The following is a 17,198-nucleotide window of genomic DNA, read 5'->3' as shown; positions in this document are numbered from 1 at the left end:
GCACGGCGTAGGGAATGGAGTCAGCATTAAGGCAATGGCTGAGTTGAGGACCAGCGGAGAGAAAGAGCAATCAGGGGGATCATTTTATAAACTATATAAATGTCTGACCAGTGTATTGTATACTTGAAACTAATAAAATAAAATTAAAAAAAATAAAAGAAATTTTCTGCCCATGCATAGTCCCAACACCAGAAAAGTGAGACTTTGAAGAGCGGGGTGGGAAAGGTGGGTGGCCCCCAAACGCAAAAGTGCCAGCCGACGGGGAGTGGTGAGCAACGGCACAGTTTAAAAAGAAAAATGATCTGACTCAACCAGAGCTCTGGGGGGTAGGGTTTCACCGACCACACTGGGCGACATACTTGTAGCCAAACACCAAATAAATTACAGAAATTCTGTGTTGCATTTCACGTTGCATCTCATTGCTATTCTCTTTGGGATATGAAAATAAGAGGAGATGTATCTTCTGCAACATAGTCCAGCTTTTTGAAGACTGACCCACCAAATGGCCAATTTTAAATAAGGTTAAACGATATCTTTAAAGAGAGCTTAAGACGAATTACATTGCCCTGTCCTCCAAGTGTGGTTTTGAAGCCATCTCCAGGTGTCTGGCAGCAGAATATCTGCTGAAGTATCTGGCTATGGCTTTCAGTTGGCCCAGAATTGAACTGAGACCCAACAATCCAAGAAAACATAGTTTCGAAATGGTTCTGTAATAAGATTGCAGGTAGAAATAGCTTTATGTATGCACAGTTTGAGCACGCATAAAATGTTTCTGGAAATATATATTTGAAAGAAACTTAAAGTGACTTAGAGTCTTCATAATCAATAGAACTCACACCGAGGATGCAGAAGTGGTTATTAAATTTGCATATGCAAAGTGCATAGAGATTTATGGGATGAATGATAATACATTATGAATATAGAAAAAATTATCGGCATATACTGAAGCTTTTATGATCGTTGCTGACATGTTGCAGAAACATTCCTATTTCAGTCTTGCAATTTATTTCATGCAATTATTTTAGAGAAATTCTGAATTCGTTTGGAGAAGAAGAAAGGGTACATATTTGCATAGAAAGATAAGATTTGCATAGAAAAGACAAGATTATAAGGAGAAAGCAAGAGTGGCCAAGAGAGGCAGCTGGCAAATCCCAGGATAAGAAGGAAGTACTTGTTTTCAAGGAAGAAAAAGGAACAGGAAAGTCATTTGGTGGCTCAAAGGGCAGACCTCAAGCAAGAATTTGTCGATTCATTAAAGGTTCTGCTCTGGGTGGGTCAGCACAATAATGAAGGGATGGATACAGGTCTTCCCGGACGTAGGAGAAATTAGATTGTAAGAAACTGCCAGTGTGGCCGTGGCCTCTGATGATAGGAAATCCCCTTAGAAGAGGCAGCAAGCTCCGGGAGAATCTGTCAGTGGAGGTTTTCAGATTAATGGGTAAAAATGTTAGATCAGTAAAATGTACAAAAATTATAATTTGTAAATAAAACCCAAGTCTAGCGGCATCCAGGTTGAAAATTTCTTTGGATTACTGGATTTTCCTGCACAGTATTCTAACAAACACAAAACTGAAAACATAGAAAATACCTATTATAAAAAATACATTATTGGTCTTTTAGTCAATTTGTTTGTCTTTACAGATTTACCTTATGAACCACCCAGGAGATCAGCCTGGACCGGTCACGGCCACCCCACGCCCCAGTCGAAAGGTATAACATTGACTCCCACTGCCTTGAATCTGCATGTCACGAGGCAGGGGACAACTCTTGCTGGAGTAAATAGTAATTTCTGTAGCTAATCTATGCCTTTCACCACATAAAGTGTCCCATTGGAAACAAAGCGCAACTGATCTTTAGAGGCAATCATCCTTTCTCTATTGGGGTTATACTTCCTTCCTTAACAAAAAGAAATAACTGACATAATGTATTTCAACAAGCACCAATGCACATCATGGGGGATGTGAGGACAGACTGGATCCTGAGGGATTTCCTACCCTTCGCCATGTTTAAAAGCATCCCTTGCTTGATTTCATTTTTCTAGTAGTGTCTCTATTAATTTTAGACTGTGATTCATTTTAATCCGTGTTGTAAGCCATCTCAATTTTTTTTTTTTTTTTTAGTTTTGGGAAAAGTGGGGTACAATAAATTTTTCAAATAACTTGAAGTTATTTGAAAAAAATCTCTTTTTGCTTTAGTGTTTGTATTTGTTTACGTAATTGATGGAATGATGCTATGACAGCATCAAAGACTATATTAAATATATCAAATATGTCAAATATAGCTAATTTTCTTTTATTTTCGGATTTTCAGTGACTCAGCCATCTCCTTCCACAGTGCCCAAAACCGAAGACCAGCGTCCTCAGCTAGGTATGTTTCAGGATTGTCTCAATGTCCATTGGCGAAGGAACAGGTTGAGCAGCTTATTTCTCAAAAGTGTCATTTTCTGAACAAAATTAATGTTACTCTGCCTTCTTTACGATTGCTTCATAGATCAAATGGGGACCAAATAATCAGTCTAGTTGATTAGGATGACTCGAGGTTTTGTTAAAACATTTCCAACATCTATACAAGAAATATGGAAAGAAACATTCTACTTGGACACCGGCCGCTTTTTTTGTGACCTGTGAATTCTTCTAATGTCACCTTACAGGCCACGTGCAGCAAAATCGGCCAAGTCCCAAGCAAAACACAGTGGCCGGTTGTCATTGCCCGTGCTCTGAGCGACACAGCCAACGTGGCACTGGGGACTTAACATACGTTTGCCCTATTTATATCCTGGGATGGAGGGGCACTGGGCTGGGCGTCAGGAGTCCCAGGCCAAATCTGAGCTTGGCCACCAACAGAAACGGCTCTCAGATCCCATGTGACATCTCGTACAGGAAGTGGTGCTAGTGACTTTGGTATGGGGGACGTTTTCAGTTCTGAAATCTGAAAACACAAGGGGGTCAGCACTGTGCCTGCAGGGACGTCATCCCAGTCACGACTATGTCTTTGGAATTTGACACTTTTCTCTTTGCTGTAGACCCTTATCAGATTCTTGGACCCACGAGTAGCCGCCTTGCGAATCCAGGTGAGATACTGCTGATGATTTTGCTCTTGCAAAATTACCTTTTGGGCGTGTGTGGTTGTTTTGAAAAATCATCTTGCATTGGTGAGAAATCCCTTCAACGGAACAAATTTCAGTTTTAGGTCCCCCTAGATTATTTGCCTAAATGGAAAAAAAAACATGGATCAAGTTATGAATTAAAATTCTAGCTTCAGCAAAAGGCATTAGTACCTGATCCAAGCTGTGTGAGTTTCTTGGGGTAGTGTAACAAAGTACCACGGATGGGGCCCTTACACAACAAACATTTTCTTGTCTCCGAGTTCTGGAGGACAGAAGTTCAAAATCAAGGTGTCAGGTGCCGGTAGAGTTAGTTTCTTCTGGGAGCCGTGGAGGAAAGACCTGTTCTAGAAGGTGGCTTGTAGACGCCCACCTTCTGCCTGTGTCTCTTCACACGGCTTCCCTCTGTGAGTCTGTGTGTGTGAATGATCGTGTCGGATCAGCGTCCACCCTGATAACCTCACTTTCGTTCGATTACTTCCATAAAGACCCCATTTCCAAATAAAAAAATAGTTCACATTCTCAAGTTCCAGGGGCCCATGACTCCAACATGTGAATTTGGGGAAGACACAATTCAAGCCATCACACAAGCAGATAAAATAACATTTTGAAGAGGAGAACAGTAATTATAACCGTAAGACATCAAATTTCGCATCATCTTCATTGAATGGTCTGTTTCTCAACTGAGATGCTGGAAGAGAGTGCCGATTCTTAATCGGCCCATTTGTAACCTGTACCTTGCCAAGGATTGTCACCTGTCATCCCATTTCATTGCCCACCAAATTGTTTTATTTGTTTGTATTCAGATCTGAGCCAGCTGTGCTGGCTTCCACTTGAGAAATTCACAGCACATGCTGCATATTCTCAACAGTAAATTCAAATGCCAAGATGTCACAGGCATCTTGTAAGTACGAGCTGGAATGTGTATTTCCTAAACATTGAGGCCAAAATAGGGTTGGAAATGGAAAAATTCAGATTCAATCAGGGTTTATCCCCACAGGGACTCTATACTTTGAGAACATGAAATACTGTTATTGAGTGTCTGGCATCTTTGTCATTATATTTTAGTGAATATTAACTAATTCAGCAAATATTCTTTAAGCATCTGAGCCATGAGAAGGGATTGTTTTGTTTACCCTGGGGCCTGGATCAGGCACTCAATAATTATTTGTTGAATTAGTAAATGCAAGGAACAACAAGACACCACCTGTGACTCTCAAGTAGCTTACATTTTGGTGGACAAATGGATGTAGGTAATTACAACTCTGTCTAAACTACTTAGCCAGTTTCTTCTCTCTCACGTGAGATCCACCTGGTGGCCATGTCTCCTGGGTCTGTGGTCCCTCCTCACGCCTGTGGTCAGCTTTCCATGTGCAGCGGCCTCCATAATCATTCAAATAAAAGTGTTTACTGTGTTTTGAGACGATGATCATCGGTTCCGCTTCAGGACCACTGGTCTGGCAGCGACGTTCAGGACAGATTAGAAAGAGAAGCATGGAGGCTGAAACGCTCTGGGAACATCAATACGGTAGTGTGAGATCACGCTCAGGTAGCTCCCACCCCATGTAATGCCTGGCCAAGCGCTATGTCTGTGGTCCTGTGTCATAGCGGCCCCAGGAGACCATGATCCTACAGAAGAGGAATCAGAGGTCCTGAGAAATTAGATAACTTTTCCTGGGCCACACAGCCAATAAGAAGGGAGGCCAGATATGAACCCTGCTTCTCTGCCTGCAAAGTCTGTTTCCATTCACTTTCCCTAAACTGCCCCTGCGTGAGCATGGGGGAAGAGGGAGGTCTTGGAGGATGGGGCCCAAGGGAAAAGAAAGGAAGGCTTGCTGTTCATTTTAACAACTGTTCAGGTGCGTAGGCTGGGTCTGAGGGCAGGGAGGAAGGGGAGGAAGGTGTCAGGTGTGCCAAACAAGACCAAACTGGCCTTTGCACTCACACAAGCTAGCTAATGAAATACATGTCCATGCCATATTGTCACAGCTCAAAGGTGTGGCTTGGTTGGACAATGGGGTCGAAGAGAGTGGCTGGGCCCAAGGCAGAGCATCTGTTGTGCCCAGCAGCTGGGGATGCCCGCTGTGGCTAGAGGGACCTGGGATAGGGCCCAAGGAGACTGTAAACCATCGCCAGCCTGCAAGAACATCTCAGTACCTAGTGGGTCAGCAACCCTCACGCTGTGAGGGAAGGACAGCCCTCTGCTACTGACACCCTCTCCGTGGGCCTGGGGAAAGTGGCAGCATCCACTTCTTATCTGAAGACACAGATTTACCTTACGTGGTGTGTAACGAATCAGGCCTTCTCCCCGTCCATCCTTAGGCCACGTGGGTGTGTTCGCATGGCCTTTTCCCCGATACCAGAATGTCTTATCTTTCTATTCGTGAGAATGCTTCTTCCCGTTTGATTCTATTATTCTGTTCTCTGATAAATAAATCATCGTTTAAAATTGCCGCCTCTGCTCTTTACACAAAGCAAATTCTTTTTGATCACTTTAAATGGAAAGGTGACAGTGTGCAGTGTGAACGCGGCATCTAGACACCTCCCTCCCAATATCCACCTGGCATTTCTCCTTCTGAGAAAAGCATGTCCCTGTGACATTATGTCGTGGATCCAATACAAGCGACGCAGCTCCTTTACGTCCATCCCGTCAGAACGGCTGAGCATTTCACGTGGCTCCTCAAATGAACCAAAATCACCTTTCCGTGAAAGACCTTTCTCAGATGTTTGCAGTGGCTCCCTTGATGCTAACTACATCGTCTTGCATGGTGGGCATGAAAACGCATCCTGCTTCCTGCAAAACCACAGCCCAGTTTTAGGGATATTTTGCTCTTTGTTAGAAGGTAGGCATGTCCAGTCTTCCCCTGGGAACCTACCAAGCTCCGGGCCCAGCGAGGGGACAACCTGGGAAGGACCTGAGAGGACCGTGGAGGTGTGCGTAGAACCAGGCCGGAACGTGGCGGTTCAGGCAGTGACTCAGGGTCAAAGCCTGGAGCAGGGTTCCAGCCCTCACTGGCCTTGGGCAAGGTTCGTCACCCTACCTCTCCGGGCTCCAATTTTCTCATCTCTACGATGAGCGATCACATGATCCTTGGGGGCTGGGGGTGGAGGTGGTAGGGACTAAATAAACACATGTCAAGCGTTGAGAACAGGGTCTGGCACGTAGTAAGCTTTCAGTGACTATCACCCAGCTCTGGGCCAGGCACGGATCCTGCTTTAAACTCGGGTTTTCAGCCCAAACCAATCATGGTAAGAGCGTTCACCTGCTGAGTTCATCCTTACAGTGACGCTGCAGGATCGTGTCCTTCCCATCACCCCCATTTTGCAGATAAGTTCACCGAGACACAGAGAGCTGGGGGAGCCGCCTAGGGCGCCATAAGTGGCAGAGCCAGGAGGCAGCCAAGGAAGTCCTAATACCACAGTAGAGCTTCCAGCCACCATACACCCTGCCCTCCAACAAGTCCTGTCTGAGCCACACGCAGCCCGGCAGAGCCTTCCACCAGACACATGCCTGCTGCCTTGATCCTCACTGCTGGAGGCTACAGGCTGTGCGCACAGGTTTTACTGCCTCACCCCCAGCCACTGTAGGAAGTGGCCCCAAATGACTGCCACTGTGCTGCTTGCTGGGCCCCTCTCTCCTCTTTACTACTCTGTCCCTGTGTCAGCTGGCACCACAGCGTCTCGCCCTGGGACGTGCCTCCTGCTTCACCCACAGCTGCCACGTCCCTCCCAGCCCCGCTTTTCTCTGGGGTTTATAAACCGTTTAGATGTTTTGCCCTTTTTTGCTCAGTCTGCACCTCTCTGCTACCTTGTTTCTCTTCTGTGATCACATTAGGAGACCACTTGCCTCTGAAAAAGTCAAAGTCTGCCTTTCACCCTCTTCCAGGCCTCACCTCAGTCCCCTTCATCCCACTGGGCTCTCCCGTAGGCAGGCCGCCCGCATCTTTGATCTCCCCCACTGCCCAACCCTAGACAAAACTGGGACCTAGCGAGCTGCTCCTTGCCAGTGCTGCGAGGTTGTCATCAAGGTAGAAAACGAGGCGCGAAGGGTTTTACTGAAGGAGGTGATTCATGAGGTGGAGCTGGCGATGCTGGTCGGGCGGAGATCCTGTCTCGTAAGTTTCTCCTGTGCTGGTCGGTTTGGCCAGTAAGCGACTCAGGCCACTCGTAGGCTTCCGATACCTTAGGTGTTCTTGTCTTGGAAGCCCTGGTCCCGCATTCTAAAATGCGCCTTTATTGCACAGTAAATGATACTGTTTTGACAGTAAAACAAGAATTCAGTAGATTGCTCTTGAAATTCTGCAGCCATAAGTCATTTCATTTATCGTTGATCGTCATTTCTCAGCAACCATGGTGCATCCCTGAGAATTCTGCAGTGAGAAAATCTTTATACTGTGAATGCGACAGATTTTGTGATGAACGTTAAGCTTTAACAATAAGCTTGACATAATGTTACGTTTTGTAACAGTACACTTAACAATGGATTTATTAAAACAGGTCCAAAGATGTCTTATTTATCAAAACGAACTGGAAAAATCTGTCTACTTTGTTTTTTTCTTTTTGATAATTTTTTATTTTTCGGTGACAGTCGACATACAATATTATATTAGTTCCATGTATTCGGCATAGTGATTAGATATTTATATACCTTACAAAGTGATTGTCCCCCTAAGTCTAATACCCCCTTACAACACACGGTTATTACAATATTATTGACTATATTCCCTCTGCTGTACTTTACATCCCTGTGACTATTTTGTAGCTGCCAATTTATACTTCTCAATCCCTTCCCCTTTTTCACTCACTCCCAACTCCCCTCCCATCACAATGTGTCTACGAGTTTGTTTCCGTTTTGTCTGTTTGTTTATTTTGTTCTTTAGAGTCCATGTGTAAGTGAAATCATGTGGTATCTGTCTTTCTCTGTCTGACTTACACGCTCTGCACTCTAGGACCACCCACGTTGCTGCAGATGGCAAGATTTCATCGTCTATGTGCCACCTCTTTATCCATTCATCTCTCCGTGGCCATGTGGGTCTTGTTTTCTTACCTGTTCAGCCACCCTGTGTCTTTTGATTGGAGAATTTAATGCACTTACATTTAAAGTAATTATCGATAGGTCTATAGTGATTGCCATTTTATTATTTATATTTTTTATCTTTTCTTCCCCTCCTCCCCCTCATTCTCTTTCTTCATTCAGCATTTCTTGTGATTCTGGCTTGCCGGCGATGAACTCCTTTAGTTTTTTTCTGTCTGGGAGATTGTTTACCTGTCCTTCGATTTGAAATGACAGCCTTGCTGGGTAGAGTAATCTTGGATGTAGTTCCTTGTTTTTCATCACGTGGCATATTTTCTGCCGATCCCTTCTGGCCTGCAAAATTTCTGTTGAGAAATCAGCTGATGGTTTATGGAAGCTCCCTGTGGGTAACTAACTAGCTGCCTTTCTCTTGCTGCTTTTAAGATTCTCTCTTTGTCTTTAAGCTTTGGCATTTCAATTATGACGTGTCTTGGTGTGGGCTTCTTTGAGTTCATCTTGTTTGGGACTCTCTGCGCTTCTTAGACTTGTATGTCTGTTTCCTTTGCCAGGTTAGGGAAGTTTTCTGTCATTATTTCTTCCAATAGATTCTCAATTCCTTGCTCTCTCTCTTCTCCTTCGGGCACCCCTATGATGTGAATGTTGGTATGTTTGATGTTGTCTCACTGGCCCCTTAGACTATCCTCATTTTGGGGGGATCCTTTTTTCTTTTTGCTGTTCTGATTGGGTATTTCCTGCTACCTTCTCTTCCAAATCTTTGATTTGATCCTCTGCTTCATCTGATCTACTATTGATTCCATCTAATGTAGTCTTTATTTCAATTAATGTATTCTTCATTTCCGACCGATTCTTTTTTGTGGTTTCTACCTCCATGTTTGGGTTTCTCGTCACTTGGTTGAAGTTCTCACTGAGATCACTGAGCATCCTGATAACCAGTGTTGTGAACTCTGCATCCGGGAGATCGCCTGTCTCCATTCTGTTTAGTTCTTTTTCTGGAGCTTCGTTCTGTTCTTTCATGTGGGACATGTTGCTCTGTCTCCCATCTCGGCTGCCTCCCTGTGTTTGTTTCTGTGTATTAGGTAGGGCTACTGTGTCTCCCAGCCTTGGTAGAGTGGCCTTATGTAGTAGGTGTCCTTTGGAGCCCAGCAGCATAGTCTACCTGGTTACCTGAGCTCCAGGTGTGTCCCTCGTGTGGATTGCGTGTGCCCCCTATTGTATTTGATCCTTGATTAATGTTGGCATGTCAATGAGAGGACCTGACCCTCAGCTGATTGGCTGTGAGGACTGGCCGTGACTATAATGGAGAAGCTGCTGGAGGGCTGACCCCACAGACATAATGTTCTATTTTATAAACATTAATTGATTTTACATTTACGATTTGTCCTCAGATTTAGAAGCTGATGAATTTCATTTACAGATCTCTCATGCCCAGAGACGCTAGGAACGCTCAGAGGCCCGAGTCCCGTGTCTCACAGGCTAATGGATAAAATGGTCGAGTGAGAAATGTTCATTGGTGCTTTGAGCTTTGAGTTTCTAGCCATGGATTTAGGTCCCTGACTTCTTAGTTCTTCAGAAGCCAGAGAGAGATGAGGCTGCTTTTGTCTACTCTTTCTCTGTCACACACATTTATAAAGGAAACGTCCCAGGGACAAATTCCTAAGAGGCAATGCCAAGGTTTGACAAAACACTGAGTATTATTCGGTCTGTTCAGGAAGGTCTGTGTATTTATACAAAGTCCGTGAAATTGCTCTCTCTATGAGAGGAAAGTGACGATGAATATTTTCAAACAATTCTGCGTGTTTGTATCGATGCATATGTTTGACCGATAAATCAAAAATCCATGTTTTTCTCTATTCCCAGGTCATATGTGGAATTTTTTTCAAGTATTTATTCATTGGTTACAATATATATACTAAAACCATATGGTTCTCTCATACCATTCTTCGTGTTTTTTAAAATGCATATTAATGAAACGTTGGGGGCAGCAAAACTTGATTGAGAACAGTTTGAATACGTAGTCCCGAAAAGCGAAGGCCTCCATCGTGACGAACTACAAGCTGTTAATGCATTTCAAATGTGTTGCTAGACAGAAAATGATAATTTTCCAGAACATATTCGGCAAAGGCTGACCTTTCTCACGATGCTATTGTATGGATGAATTCACAAACACACTCATTTCCATGGAGCCAACATGGAAACGAGGATTCGGGAGTTAGACAATTAATCATTTATATACTAGGGAGCTAACGGTGAGGATTTAGTGAAAAACAAATTTATAATTGATTTTTCCATTACATCAGTCCTCTGAATAGTTGCCGTTAAGGTTACTTTAATCATTTTATCACATCTGTTGATTCGTACTGATAGTATAATAAAAGGCGATCTCTTTGATAAGGAGCCCGAGGCAGCGCTATAGCTGACATCCAGGTGGTAAGACCCGCCCGTTACCCGTTTTTAGAGTGCCTGAGGTCTGTTGGACACAGCTTAGCCTCTCCTGGTACTCACTGTTCCCACTATTTACACACTTCTCTCCTTGAGGGAGCCACGTGTCATTTTCGAGTGCTGTAGCAGAGTGGCTTGATTTACCTCTGAATTTAATAAAACATAAAAGCCACATCTACGTGCCTCCGATGGGATCAGGAAAATTCTGGAGGTGCACACCCCGTTCAGCGAGCTCCCTTGGACCGAGTCGGGTGTTTTCTGCCCGCCACAGGGCCTCACAGACATTCATTGTTACACGTTTTCTTCTGGAAACTTCCGAACACAGTTGGCATTGTAACTCAGGGGCAAGACAGGGATTTCCCTGACGATGAGTTTGCCCAGATACTGGAAATAGGAGATTTGGGTTGAAAGAGAGCCAGCTTTTTTCTACACTTCCTCATTTGGAGTGGGTTAATTCTGTTCTAGGAAAAGTTTTGACAGGATCACCTTCTGAGTGCCAGCAAACTGTTATGTTAGAAATAACGGTGTTTACTTCCATTCTCTATTTTTTTCCATTAACTTTTTAGAAGTTCATTTCCTAAATCTGACTTTTATTATTTCGCTTGACCTAGCCAACATAAATGGTATTAAGTCATTGTTGCCATCAAAATAATGGCACACTTTGCCTCACAAAATAGGAAAAATAAGCCCTTCCGTCTCCCCAAACGTTGACCTGGCCGTTCTTCTGAGGAAGTCAGAAACGGATGGAAGCAAATGTGCCCCATATGAATTCTTTGCATTTTGTAAAGGGCTTGAGTCTCTGTATCAGCCTAGGAGGTACCAGGGATCATCACCTTAGGTCAGGTCCCCAAGACGCAGAGTTTGGGATAACGGTGCTTGCGCAAGTGGGCAGCTAAGGGTATGCTCTCAGGAGAGAGGGCATGAGGAAGCAGGACGGTCTGATCCCGAGGGGACAGCATGACAGAGTTGGTACCTGCTTGAAGCAAGGGGGCCAGTCTGTCAGTCCGTCTGGCCGTGGGCTATTTGGGGGTGCGTGAGGCAGCTCCTGACCAGCCAAGAGCGGTTCCTGGAGAACCGGAGGGAGGCTGAGGGACAAGAGCAGCCGGCGCCCTAGGCAGCTGAGGGGCAGGCGCTCAGGCTGGCAAAGGGGAGCTGAGCAGGACACCCATAGCACCCAGCTCTGTCACTGAGGAAAGAACGTGTTCTCACGGGTGCCCTGTGTCCTTTCCTCCTCATTAGGGAGCGGGCAGATCCAGCTGTGGCAGTTCCTCCTGGAGCTCCTGTCTGACAGCTCAAACTCCAACTGCATCACCTGGGAAGGCACCAACGGGGAATTCAAGATGACAGATCCCGATGAGGTGGCCCGGCGTTGGGGGGAGCGGAAAAGCAAACCCAACATGAACTACGATAAACTCAGCCGCGCCCTCCGCTACTACTACGACAAAAACATCATGACCAAAGTCCACGGGAAGCGCTACGCCTACAAGTTCGACTTCCATGGCATCGCCCAGGCCCTGCAGCCCCACCCTCCAGAGTCGTCCCTCTACAAGTACCCCTCGGACCTCCCGTACATGGGCTCCTACCATGCCCACCCACAGAAGATGAACTTTGTGGCTCCCCACCCTCCCGCCCTACCTGTGACATCGTCCAGTTTTTTTGCCGCCCCCAACCCGTACTGGAATTCACCCACCGGAGGAATATACCCTAACACGAGGCTTCCGGCCAGCCATATGCCTTCCCATCTGGGCACTTACTACTAAAGATCCGGGAGAGGCCTTTCCCAACAACGTACACTCACCGATAAATTGCCACAAACTCTATTGGAGAACAGAGATCAAAAGTGCCTCGAGGGGAATGGAAAAAAAACGTGACTGGGGCTGGGGAAGGAAGCCAGGGAAGAGATCCAAAGACGCTTAGCGGGAGGGAATTACTAAACGATTACGACAGAAATGGAGAGGATGCTAAAAATGTAATGGATATGGACATTTCATCTGTGGACCAACCTTGTAAAAGACATCGTAAGTAGGAGTATGAAGTGATAAGGACAAAGTGCCAAAGAAAGTGGTCTTACGAAGTGTATGCACTCTAGCGTTGGAGTTTGGGATTAAACTGAAGCAATACAGAAAACACAGTCTTGACACCTAACATACCGTTTATAATGCCATTTGAAGGAAAACTACCTGTATTGAAAAATAGAAACATATCAAAAAAAAAAAGAAAGAAAGAAAGAAAGAAAAAAGAAAAAAAGAAAGACGAGACTGTGCAACAGGCATTGATACGGAACTCATCGGCGTCTGCCGTTTTGTGTGAAATCCAAGCCATCCGTGGGATGGAGAACTGTCAGCTCTCTGAGACCGCGCAGATGACCCAAAGTTCCCAACCCCTCACAGTGTCACAGGAGCCAGGAGCCGAATGGTGGGACTGAGAACGTGCGTAGAGAGTGAGCGAGAGGCGGTCGGCCGAGGGCCGGAGGAGGGAGCAGAGGACGAGATGTGAGGACCGGGCAGGATGGGGGCCGCGGGGGCCGCGTCGTGGGACCCGAGTGAGGTCGAACGCAGTCAGCGTTAACGCCCAATCTGGCGTTACCGGGAAGGACACGGCGGAGTGGAGGGAGGGGACGTGGTAGAATGCAGACACAAAAACATGCATCTCTTTTTTTGTTTGTTTGTTTGTTTGTCAAAAGAAAATTTTAACTGGAATTGTCCGATATTTAAAAGAAACGTCCGGGACTTTGTCATTTTGTGGGGGCTCTGTTCCCCACGGGGTCAGGTAAGAGACGGCCTTCTGGGCTGCCACGATCCGATGTCACCTCGGGGTTTGGGTTCCGCGGGCTCCAGTGTTCCTTTTGAGTCGCGAACGCTGTGCGTTTGTCAGAATGAAGTATCCAAGTCCATGTGGTTTTTCCCCCCCCTTTTTATATAATAATTATATAACTTATGCATTTATACACTACGAGTTGATCTCGGCCAGCCAAAGATACACGACAAAAGAGACAATCAATGATACAATGTGGCCTTGAATTTTAACTCTGTATGCTTAATGTTTACAATATGAAGTTATTAGTTCTTAGAATGCAGAATGTATGTAATAAAATAAGCTTGGCCTAGCGTGGCAGATCAGATCTACACAAGAGTCTGCATTTGCACATTTTAGTGACTTAAGTTGCCTAATAGAAATTTGTGCTGAATGTGGTGGGTTTTGTGTTGTCATTTTATTTTGTCCACGTGAGGGCCAAGCAGAAAGATGTCTGGCACCCAAACAGCGCCGGTCCCATGGGGTCCTCCCTGCCCACTCTCCCTCAGGCCTTCCGCTTCTGGAAGTTGCAACTGGGGCCTTCAGACTTATGCCTGGCATGGGACGAGGCCTCTGAAGCTGCGGCGGTAGTTGAGACATTCCAGGTCAGCACCCGGTCGCACATCACCCTTCCTTCCTGCTGTGCCCACACACCATGTCGCATGGTGAGCAAACTGCTGCTCTTAGGGCAGAGTGTATTATTGTTGGTACATAAAGCGTCATGGACAGCTGCAGTTCCTCACTTTAAAGACACAAGGGACTGAACCATCCACTGGCCTGGTCTTTCAGAGGCTCTTACAGGTGGACTGTGGTCCCGACCTCCCACAGCAGGATAATGGGGTGGGGGTGGGAGGGGGCCTCGCCCGCCCTGAGCCTGACGAATTACCAGCCACTTTATTTCTATGACCTAAAGTCAGTTTCCCTGACATTTTTTCTCTTCTGTGCATCACAAATGCTGCCGGTCTTGGCCAAGGGGATAGCCATTCGAGAGGCGAGACACAAAGCCACGTGAGACGGAGCAAACCTGAGCAGCGTCTCAGCCTGAGTCGGGTTCCGAATCGGCCCACTTCACAGCCATCTGGGGGCTCGTTTTGCACTTTGTAATCCTTTCGCTATGATTAAGCGAGGTCGCCAAACCTCAGTGCTGTGGGTATTTTGGCAGCGGTCTTCAAAGCCAGGAGGGGCTGAGTCCCAGAGCTTCAGACACTCTGCATGACTCGGATTAAAAGAAGCCTCACCATCGGTAACTTTCCAGCAGCTTGGCAAAGGCCCACAGAGTGCCTCTACCTCCTCAGGGGGAAAAAGTAAATTAAAGAAAAGCATAAAAGCTGCCAGCTGGGGTGACCCACACGGTTCTAATGGAAAAGATCAGTCATTTTTATTTTGGAATGTGAAGTCAGGTCATGCCTACATTCTGCATAAAAATACAGATGTACTGGGATAATCACTCGATTCCACTTTTTCAAGGTTGCACCATGAGCAAAATAATAAAAACAAGATATGGCGACCGTATTCCAGTGGAACAGATGTTTTCAGTTAGGTTCCCATCACGCCGCATCCCGGCTACTCGCGGGCTTTGTGACGAGCGTGATCACTTTGCATAACATGACGATGCCCGGTCGTTCCCAGGGAATCTTTCTCAAATCACTTCTTCAAAGAACGCTACCTCTCTGCTCCTGTCGGCCCACTCCGCAGCGTGCTCCGGTTCCCATGCCCAGTTCCATGGGGAACCTTTCGTCACCCTGGTCCTCCCGCCCCTCGGCTGGCCCGAAGTGCACTCACGACCCCCGCACGGTCTCAGGCGAGATCGCAGTCCTGGGTGACTCGGGATTTCGGCCTGGGAATACCCTGAGCGGAGGACCCGGTGCCGTTCTGCCTGGACACGAGGCCCACGGAAACCGCGAGATAGTGTGTGTTTTACACCGGGGCGTCTGTGGTCATTCGTTACCCAGCAGTTCATGACTAATACACACAGGGACCGGTTCACGGTGGTGGGGGCAGCTGCTCCGAGGGCCACAGCTCAGGACAACACGTCCAGAGTGGATTGGTTTTCTTAACGGTGCGTTTTCACGTGGCCACAGAAAAGGCTTTATGGGATGGAGATTTCAAGCTGGACTTTCCACACCTGGACACAGATCGTGGGTGGTTTTGCAGGAGACCCCCACTCCTCTCCCCCTCAAAGAAGCAGTGGTTCTCAAACTTCAGCAGGTATCAGACTCACCTGTGCGGCTTGTCAGAGCCGGTGGCTGGGCCATCCCCGCGTTTCTGCCTCTGGAGGTCTGGCAGGGTCTGAGAATTTGCATCGCTAACAGGGGTCTCAGGTGAGGCTGACGCTGCTGGTCTGGGATGACGCTTTGCAAACAGCTGCTCTCTGATCGAGAGATCCTAGTTATTTTTAATATTTGATTTCTAGATCCGACTTTCTTCTCATTTGACGTGAACACATTTTAACAAGATTTGTAAAACCAAGGTTAAGAAAAGGAACACCCTGACATACCACCGAGTGATTCAAAGTATTTTTTTTTTCCCCTCCGATGGGTCATCCCAGAACTTCTGCTTGGGCGGAGTGACGAGGCTCTAATTAAGCCAGATTTTTGGAAAACGACACTATTCTCTTTCCACAGTTAAAGGTCCATTTGTGGCCCGAGCGGTGTCCGTGCTCTCCCTATCTGCCGTCCCCTTCCCACGCCCGAGCGTCAGCCGTCAGCGCTGCACCTGCCGCCCGAGGCGAGCCCCTCCAGGTGGCCGGTGCTGCAGCAGTGTGGGGAGGTGCCGCGTGTACCTGCATCGGCGCTGACCCGGCGCCTCGCCCTGAACACCCCGAGACGTGGCGAGGGCCTCGGACTGGGAGCCAACATGAAGTCTTAGCGGAGATTTGGGAGCGTGCGGGGTTCCATGAAGTACCCTGAAGGTGAGAAGAAGAGAGGACGCATCTCCCGCCAGCACGAGCCACCAGAAAGGTAGCCGTCCGGCCTCAGCGGGGATGCCCATTGGCCGAACTCAAGGAAGAACTTTGTAACAGTTTTGAAGCTCCGTATGGAATAACTGACCTTTGCCCGGGAGATCCTGGATGTGAGTGCGCTTAGGTGTGGGCCACGTGGCTATTCACCAGGCATTTAGCAGAATTTAGTAGTAGATAGACCGCTTGGCTGTTTAGGTCTTTTTCAGTTCTACACAATTTGGGTTCTGCAGAATGATGAACTGACTTCTGCACGTACGTGGAAGGGCAGGGAAAGCATCTGAAATGCGGGATGGCATGGAGGTTGAGGCTTAGCTGGTGTCACTTAGTCTTAAGGGTAGGAGCACATTTGGGAGTTAAATGTTACAGAGGTGCTGGAATCCCTCGCATGCCCTTGTCCAGTGCCTTTGTGTCTCCAGAGTGACTGGCGCCCACTCTGCTGGGTGGTTAAGATGCAGCATGTCTGTTTGACACCAGTTCAAGGGCCCAAGCCTTGAACTTTTGATGGGGCCACCAAACTTTTGCTGCACATTTTTTCACTCGGGAAGAAGAACCGCCCACCCCGACCTTATCGTCACATGTTTCCATAAAAGCACACGTCTTGGGGGTTGTCGGTCACAGTCTGCTCAGCATTAGACATGGCTCAGCAGAAAGAGTGTCAGGTGGCCCCAGGGAGCCCCAGCCCAGCCCCAAACTGACCGTGTCCGCCTCCCAGCAGGCATTGGAGACTGGGAGCCAAGGCTGGCTTTCCACTTCCAATGCCAACAAGGGATGGGGGTGGAGGTTAAAAGTACAGGAAAGAATCTGGGCCAGAAGTTATAAAGCCACTTCATAAGGTCTTGACCAGAAGGCTTCGAAGCTGGCAGAAG

At 46.9% G+C, this 17,198-nt stretch overlaps 1 protein-coding gene across 5 annotated transcripts in view; it reads left to right on the top strand.

Annotated features, from left to right (window-relative positions):
* ERG (ETS transcription factor ERG) overlaps nucleotides 1-13,764 on the top strand; it is a 240,853-nt gene extending 227,089 nt beyond the window's left edge. For all 5 annotated transcript variants that reach the window (XM_039857350.1, XM_039857355.1, XM_039857353.1 and 2 more), the window contains 4 exons: nucleotides 1,642-1,710; nucleotides 2,311-2,367; nucleotides 3,023-3,070; nucleotides 11,817-13,764. In XM_039857350.1, the coding sequence (XP_039713284.1) occupies nucleotides 1,642-1,710; nucleotides 2,311-2,367; nucleotides 3,023-3,070; nucleotides 11,817-12,337 (695 nt within the window). In that variant the 3' untranslated portion in view covers nucleotides 12,338-13,764. The remainder of the gene's footprint in view (nucleotides 1-1,641; nucleotides 1,711-2,310; nucleotides 2,368-3,022; nucleotides 3,071-11,816) is intronic.
* Nucleotides 13,765-17,198: the final 3,434 nt, after the last annotated feature.

Source organism: Pteropus medius, unplaced genomic scaffold (genome assembly GCF_902729225.1).
Source record: "Pteropus medius unplaced genomic scaffold, Ma_sr-lr_union100, whole genome shotgun sequence".
NCBI classification, from domain to species: Eukaryota; Metazoa; Chordata; class Mammalia; order Chiroptera; family Pteropodidae; genus Pteropus; species Pteropus medius.
This window is presented reverse-complemented; position numbering and strand designations above follow the sequence as displayed.